At 21.8% G+C, this 8,731-nt stretch overlaps 1 protein-coding gene across 1 annotated transcript; it reads right to left on the minus strand.

The window, feature by feature from the left end:
- Positions 1–302: 302 nt before the first annotated feature.
- On the minus strand, positions 303–3,660 carry LOC135120009 (uncharacterized). The gene is made up of 7 exons (XM_064044368.1): positions 3,505–3,660; positions 3,347–3,446; positions 3,144–3,270; positions 2,915–3,020; positions 2,762–2,860; positions 2,089–2,197; positions 303–373 (listed from the first exon to the last, which is right to left on the minus strand). Exons 1-7 carry the CDS (start codon positions 3,658–3,660, stop codon positions 303–305), a joined length of 768 nt encoding a protein of 255 aa, XP_063900438.1.
- Between the last annotated feature and the right edge of the window lie 5,071 nt (positions 3,661–8,731).

The following is an 8,731-nucleotide window of genomic DNA, read 5'->3' on the forward strand; positions in this document are numbered from 1 at the left end:
ATAAAAATAATTATCACAAAAAAGTTAAATAAACTTTTGTACTATTTTCATTATTTTTCTTTGTACATACAGTTTTATATACTGTGATGTTTAATAAAAATATATATAGGGCTTTGCATTATACGATATAATTAATTGTAAAAGCTTTTTTCAATAAATATTACAAAATGCTAGTAATAAAAAGTTTAACTAAAGTTTTTATAAGCCTGCATAGTAAAAAAAGCTAATTTACTTATTAATTTTATTATAATGTTTAATATAATAATAGTTAAATGAAAAAATATAACTTTTTTATACTAAAACTAACCGGATTCAGGCAAATACAATATTTTCTCTTCTAAACTTTGAAGGACGGCTTCGATTTCTTCTTGTCCTTTAATATAAGCCAAAATAATAAAGTTAAAAAAAGGATTTTCAAATATACTAATAATGATTGGCTAATTTTTTAATAAAAAAATAAACAAATATTTATAATTAACTCTCACTATTATTTAAAAAAAACATTACATATTTATTTATAGTAAAAGTTTATCAAGTTTTCTTTACTATAATATTTATTTGTTAAGAGCATATATTATTTACGTTTATATATTATAAAATATATTAATAGCAAGTAAATAATTTTCAATATATTTTAATTCCTATATTATAAAAAATAAGAAAAATGATAATAAAAGTTATACTGATTACAATTGGATAATACTTTAAATAATATATTTTCAAGTAAATAAAAAATTCTTATACTTGAAAAAAAAAAAGTATTATTTATAATATGATAAAAATTACTATTCGAGACGCTCATTTTTATTAATCCAATATAAAAATCATTATAATACACTGATAATAATTGGATAATTTTCCTTTCATAAAATTATTTGTATAAAAGAATAATATATAAACTTTCTAAAATATATTTAATGATAAAACTATTTCAATTAATTTATTGTTATTATAAATTGCATAAAAATATTTTTTTTTAGTTTAAAATATTTAACTTGAATTATTATATGAAACGTTTTTATAATAAATATTTATATAATATTCAAGTTTTATTACTTTATATTCAAAATTATTAAGCAAATAAAATAAGTTTACTAAATAAATCTCAGTAACATTCTATTTTTTAAGTATAAACATAAGTTTTGATGTTTCTTAACTTACTATAATAATATATTTATTCTTACTATGTAAAATTTAAAAATAATTCAAGCTATTATTAAAAATATTATATAAATATTATTATTTTTATTACTACTAAAAAACGAAAAAGTAATTAAAAAATTTATTAATAATAAATAAATTCATTATATTATTTCTATTTGTTAAAATTAATATAAATAATAAAATACTCGTTATTTATTTTATTTATTATTATTTTATATAGATAAAATTATTAATAAATGAAATAACTTTTTTTTTTAAATATAAAAATATTAAAGTTTAACTCTTTATAATAATAATATTTATTATAAAAAAAAATTTTAAATAAAATATCATTAATTTTTATAATAATAAAAAATTAAAGAAAAAAGTTAAGTTATTAAATAACAAAAATAATTTAATAATATACTTAACAACTTTATTTTCTTTTTATTATTATTATTATAAACATTTTACTTTATAACATTTCAGTTTCAAATATAAAAATATTCAGGTGTTTCAGTATAATAAAAATTTATTAATAAAAATATTCTTTTATTTATTTATTATTCTTTTCATACTAAATACAAAAAACTTTTCTATTATTTTATTTTATTATTATTAGTATTTCTTATTTAACTTTCTAGTGTTAAAAAACTTTACTATCGTTTATATTAAGTTTTTCAATATATTTTTCATGCTTTCTTTGAAGTAATATACTTCTATCAAATGTTATTATTCTTAACTATCCATTAAAAAAAATAAAGTTTTCATAGCCCATTCCAAATCTCTTTTTGTTACTATTTGTAAAAATTATCATTTAAAAAATTGTGCATCTTTCTAAATAAAAAACCGGGCATTTGGTCTGTGGAAGAAAAAAATAAAGAAAATCATTGAACTTATAAAAAATTAATATCTGAATAAAAAAAATAATGAAGGCTAATCAACCAGTAAGAAAGCAGAGAATGTCCCCAGGCAGCTCTTCTAAGTGAATCTGCAAAACGGTGATAAGCGTGGCATCAACGTAATCATTTTCCGGCTCCTTGCAGTATAAAATCTAATAAAAGTAAAAATAATAACAAAAAAATTAAAAGTTAAAGAAATTAATTTAAATTAATTTAAATTTCAAAAATAAAATTAGTGTTAAATTCTTTAAGTCAGAAAAATATTATTAAATTTCAAAAAAAAGTTTCTTCTTCTCTATTAATTATTTTAAAAAATTAAAGTATAATTATTAAATTATTAATAAAATTAAACTTGTATTTAAAGTTATTACTTATAGAATCAAACTAGATTAAAATTTATAGAATTTATTTTTAAGATTTTTTCTTCTACTAAAAATAAGTATGGAAGACTTAAAAATGATCAGAAAAAACAGGAAAAAGTTAAGAAATATACAAAACAAAGCATTAATAAAATTGTAATATATAACACAGATGTTAAAAAATTTAAATTAGCATATACACTATTAAGAGTATTTTAGCCGTTTAAAAAGCTTAAGAAAAAAATTATATAGAAGTTATAAAAAATTAACATTTCATATAGGAGATTTTAAGAATTTAAAAAATAAGTACAATTATTATAAATTTGCTCGAAGATTACGAATAAAAATTATTAAGACCTCAACGGGATATTGCCTTCCTGAAACATGCAAAGTTTCACAATTATTAAAATATTTAGAAAATTTAGATACATCTAAAGTGGCTGACATAATGATAACCTCATAAGTAATTAATAATAAAAAAGTTGTAAAAGATATAATAGAAATTAAAACTTTCAAATCTTCTCGTTTAGTTTGGAGATCCTTTACAATAGAAAATAATACATCAGTATGAAGAGTTCGTTCGTGCGCTTCATCTAATATAATAACCTCATATTTTCTGTAGTACAAAAGTCAAAGAGATAATGATAAATAATAGCACACACTTATAAAAAAGTAAACTATATTATTATTCTGATAAAAATATATAATATTATATAATAAGCAAAAATAATGCAAACACTTTAGCAAAGGATTGGCCACCGCTTCTCTTAGCAACATCCCATCGGTTAAGTATTTTATACGAGTTTTGGAAGATGAAACATCTTGAAATCTAACAGTATAGCCTACTTCCATACCCAGTCGGACTCCTTTTATATTTGTAATAAAAAAAATTCTAAATTAATTTATTTTTCAAGTTTTAATATAAAGGAATAAATCTAGAACCCCTCTCTTTGGCAACTCGCCTTGCAACAGTAATGGCAGCTACTCGACGAGGCTGCGTACAAGCAATCACTTTATTACATAATTCAGAATCTAATAAATACTTAATATTTATATTACTTTTTTTTTAATATTAAAATTAAAATTATAATAACATCAACCTGAACAAGCTGAGTTGTCTTCCCGCTGCCGGTTTCCCCCACGAGAATGAAGGTCTTATTATTTTTAAAAAAGTTTAAAATTTTTTCTCGAGAAAAAAATATTGGAAGTGATTTTCGGTGCTTAAAATAAATGGGATTCCCACTCAATACACTCATTAGCAGCAAAATGGTAATAAAATTCAATAGTAACTAATATGGCTCCATATCTTTTGCAACACGACGTTATACACATGAGGACTTAAAAAGCCATGCCAGCCTTAAAACTACTTAATGTAGTTTTTTTCTCTAGTATTTGGAATAATAAAAATAATTAAAGTAGAAATCACAATTTTTTACAATATGAAAAAAATAACTGTTTTTCAAAGAAACTACTAAGTTTAAGTATACAGGCGTGCGAATATATCAACTGCATGAATGACGGTATAAGTTGAAAATTTCTGGGTTAATTTAAGTTTATAATACTAAATATAATTGTTACAGATATCTTTCTGGTTAAAAAATATCATAAAGAACACATGATTTATAATTTTTTATTAATTATGAAGAGGGATTTGGCTACCATCTCTTCTTAAACCGACGCTTAAGTGCCTTAACAAATTAAAAGTTTAAGATAAATTTAGTAAAGCAGTTTTTAATCTTGGCAACGATGATTCCCTTGTTTAAAATTATATAAAAACTTGTCGATCTTTATAGTTGTTTAATATTTGTAGCGATTAACCGATGTAAGAGCTTAAATTACAGTACATAATATAACTGCGGACGACTGCAGAATGGGGTAGGCTGGGGGAAGACGTGGAGTACCAAGAGATGTAGAATTTTTTATCGCCGGCAAACAATAAAAACAGAAAGTAGTACATTGTCTAATACAGTGTATTCTCTACACTTAAAAGTGATTATCTATAAAGTTGTAACGGTTTTTTGAAGTCTTGTTATGAACATGACGATATTTTTTTGCAGTGTAAAGCTTTAGGTAACAAGTTTAGTATTAAAAGTGGAAGTCCTGTCGCGCCCCTTTACTTATATGTTACAATATACTATCATTATATTGTTTCTATTCATGCAATTTCAGTTAATAAACTTATTTTTTATGATGTGGCGGACTCGAAACGAAGTGCAATATGTTATCAAATTAATGTATTATATCAACTTACGCACGAAGTGTTGTTTAATAAATTAACTCAATTTTTTTTTATCCCTTTATTTTGCATTTGAGACTAGTTTAGTGCACGGTAGCTTTCGTGTAATATATACTCCACAGCATAAGAGCCCTCTTTAAGAGGAAGGAAAACACCTGTTAACGTATCATCTCAACACCCCTCACATGGCGGTGTAGTGTAAAAATAAACGAAAGATTAAATACAAATCGAATTATCTACCTTCTACCTTGCATGGCAATATATTTTACACAAATAACCGGCAATCATCAAAATAATGCTGCCTATAAACATTACTAATGAAGTGAACATAATCTTTATTATTTAATGCAGGAAATTGAAGATAAACAATTTTTTCTGAAATAATATTAATACAGCTTAACTGACTATTTATTAAATATATTTCTCATTACATTTAGTTTACTCTCTTTTGCTTGGGATTTTATTTGTTCCTGCTTTTATATACTCTACCTTTTTGTGCTTAGACTGAATTGCTAACGATTCTATCTCTATTTTCTCAATTAATTAACAAAATAATTTACAAAGGCGGTTTAATATATGCTTCATATTAATATAAATTGGTTAAATTGAAAACGACGGAAAATTAAATTTATTTAGTTGAGAGTTTTACACATTTATATGGCCAAATACGCTTTATACTATACATATTGGCAAGCGAATAAAATGATCCACGATATAGCCTATAATTTTACGTAGACGAATGACCTTAATGGATAATCAAATAGCCTACTAACTGTAGTCAAGGATCTTTTTTTATATAAATAAATGGAGCGGTAAAAGCGCAATCTAAACTAATATATGTCATCTATGTATACGCTTTATCTCATTTTCTTTTATTTTCTTCCTAAATTTGTAATGGTCAACGTTGTTATAATAGTAAGTTAACCACCAATAAAAAATTTAGTAAAATTGTTTGTAAAAAAACTCGAGGTTCTGTAGTATACGAAGCTTTGAGTATAAGTTTTGTTACCATGACCCCTCAAGTTTTTTTAAGAAAAAATGGCTCTTTGAAAAAGAAAGCGAACAGCATGTTGGTTATGAGCGATAACTAAAGCACTTCCGGTAGGTATTAAACTTTTAAGAGTCCGCATGACCTTAAAACCTATCTTTTTTCAATAAAAAAAAACGTCGTGTTCTGTAAAACAATGAATAGTTAAAAATCAAACACTCCTTATGACTTTAAATAAAGGAAAAATTTAGGTGTGCTACTCACCTTTTCTAAATGTATTTTAACGGGAAAAAAAAATAAGAAAAATGGAGATTTATTGTTTCGTAGAAAAAGAGTATAGATATTTTCAAGAAGAGAAAGAGATATTACAAAATGTGGGACAGAAATTAACATGTGAATACAACGTGATATATTAGCACACGGCATAACGTATTAGGGGATGTGGGCACGTGATTTATTATAATTAACCAGAAAGGTGCCCCAAAGAGTAAAAAAATTCTTAATAAAAATTAAATTTTTACAGTTTACTTTTTTTTTGTATTTTTTACATAATAATCTCAAGTAAAAGTTCTTTTAGCTAAAATAATAAAAGCCTAAAGAAATGGTCGTAAAGAAAATGCTAGGAAGAACTCCTCTAAAAAGTTGAAAAATGCCTTCTTCTGCCAGAATTCTCGAGACGCATTCAAACGAATTGTTATAAAACGGCACACAAATGGGAACAATATAATCTTGACGGGCAGATTCAGCGTATCTTAAGTTGCTAAAAGTTACAGAGCTCATGTTTTTAAAGGAAGCTTTATAGGCCATTTCTGTTCATATATGTTATAATTGCATATAATTATTATTTCGAAAATAATAATAATGAATATTATTATAATAATAAAGAAGATCTTCACTACTTTATTAAAAAAAAAATATTAAAAATAAAATTTTACTTTGAAGGTAAAGCCTTCGAGAAACGGTTTCGCAAACAGAAACGAGACCGATCCGAATTAAATGTAGAAATACGTCCCCAAAAAAGTAAAGACACTAAAAAACGACCAATAGAATAACATGAAAATATGATATCCAATCATAATTATTGTTTTAATTTGTTTGTTATAGTATTCACATAATATAAGTTTAAAAATAGACCAATTAAAATTGGTATAAATAGAAACTTTATAATCTTGCAGTCCGTAATGAAGACACGAACCCAAAAAATATTCCAAACAAAAGTCGCTGTACTCGTTAAAAACGCTGTAAAAAATATGACCTGCAGCTAAAAATATTCACAATAATAATGTTATACTTTTTATATTAATATAAACAATAAACAAAATTTATAACTTTTTATATAATTACTATATTTATTATAATAATAACAGTTAGGATTTCATATTGATATCAAATATTTTATAAATGTAATTATATTTTCATAAAATAAACAGCATTCGAAAATAATATTACTTTCATTATTAATAATAGTATATATTTTATATTAACATAAACAATTTTTTATAAATATTATTAGTTTCTTATTATACTTTAAAACAACATTCAAAAATATTTATTACTTTAATTTTTGAATAATTTTTATAATTATAATAAAAATTATGTAATATTTATAAATATATAAACTTTAATAGCTTTTCTTGCGATACTTAAAAACAACATTCAATAATACTTATTACTTTAACTTTTAAATATTTCTTATATTTAAAATAATAATAATGGAAAAAAATATTTACCAATATGTAAACATTAGTTTTTCTTATAACACTTAAAAACAACAAAAAAAAATGTGATTTTCACTTTCGATTATTGCATTATTTATAATAATAAGTTTACAAAATATTATTATAAAAAAAATTTCCTAAACTCTATAGTTCATAGAAACTTTTTAACTAATTACTGTCATACAAACTTAACAGAGTTTTGTATTTTAATAACTTTATATAACTTTTTACCAAAAAGAACTATTTTATTATGTATATAAAAGCTTATAGTTTTAGTAAATATAAATAAAAACACAAGAGACTAAAATTATAATAATCGTAATAACCTATAACAAAAATATAATAAATAAGTTTTATAAAAAGTATTTTTTGATATAAACTTTTTTAAACTATTAACTATTATTACTCTAAAAAAAACTTTTATTTATACTTATTAAATTTTATTATTAAAAAAAATTTAAAACTAAAACTTTAATATTGTAATAATATTCTTTAATAAATTTCTCGTTCTATTTATTCTCAATTATTGTAATAACATAAATTATAATTTTTATTAAACGAAAGTTTTTCTATAAACTAATAATCATTACGTAAACAATATAACATTATAACCTTAATATATTTCTTACTTCTACTCAATAATAATTTATGAATGGCACTAAACAAATTTATTATTATTATATAAAAGTTACAAAACTATAACTTATTTAATTATATAATATTTAAGTTTTACCTAATAATATTTAAAAAGAAATTTATTATCAATATCATTTGTACCGAAAATTTTTTTAAAAGACTAATGCTTGTTTAAGTAAACAATATTAATAGTATAAACTTTTATATATTCTTTACTTTTACTCAATAATTGTAAACAAATTATTCATAACTAAATTCAATTTTTTATATAAACCAATATTAAAAAAAAATTTCATTATAAACTTTTGTATGTGACTTCTACTTAATTATAATTATATACTACATCACATAAAAGTATAATAAGATAATAGTTTTTGAAATAAACTAAAAATTAATAATATAAAAATACCTATATTATTAACTTTTACATAAATTTTACTATCACTTAATAATATTGAAAATCGCATTGTGCAAAGTTATTGTTATAAAAAGTTTTTCTAATAAACTAAAACTTGTCAAAGAAAAATGATAAAATATTATTTACTTTATAATTTTTAATTTCTATAGTATTAATAAACGCATTACACAAAACTTTCATTATTATTATTATTATTATTATTATTATTATTATTATTATTATTATTATTATTATTATTATTATTATTATTATTATTATTATTATTATTATTATTATTATTATTAATGATACCTGCTGGCAAAAATCCAGCATAAAAGGAACGAAATCCTTC

Source organism: Zophobas morio, unplaced genomic scaffold (genome assembly GCF_036711695.1).
Source record: "Zophobas morio isolate AGI-343-1 ecotype UQ-CSIRO unplaced genomic scaffold, CSIRO_AGI_Zmor_V1 ptg000329l, whole genome shotgun sequence".
In the NCBI taxonomy this organism is placed as follows: Eukaryota; Metazoa; Arthropoda; class Insecta; order Coleoptera; family Tenebrionidae; genus Zophobas; species Zophobas morio.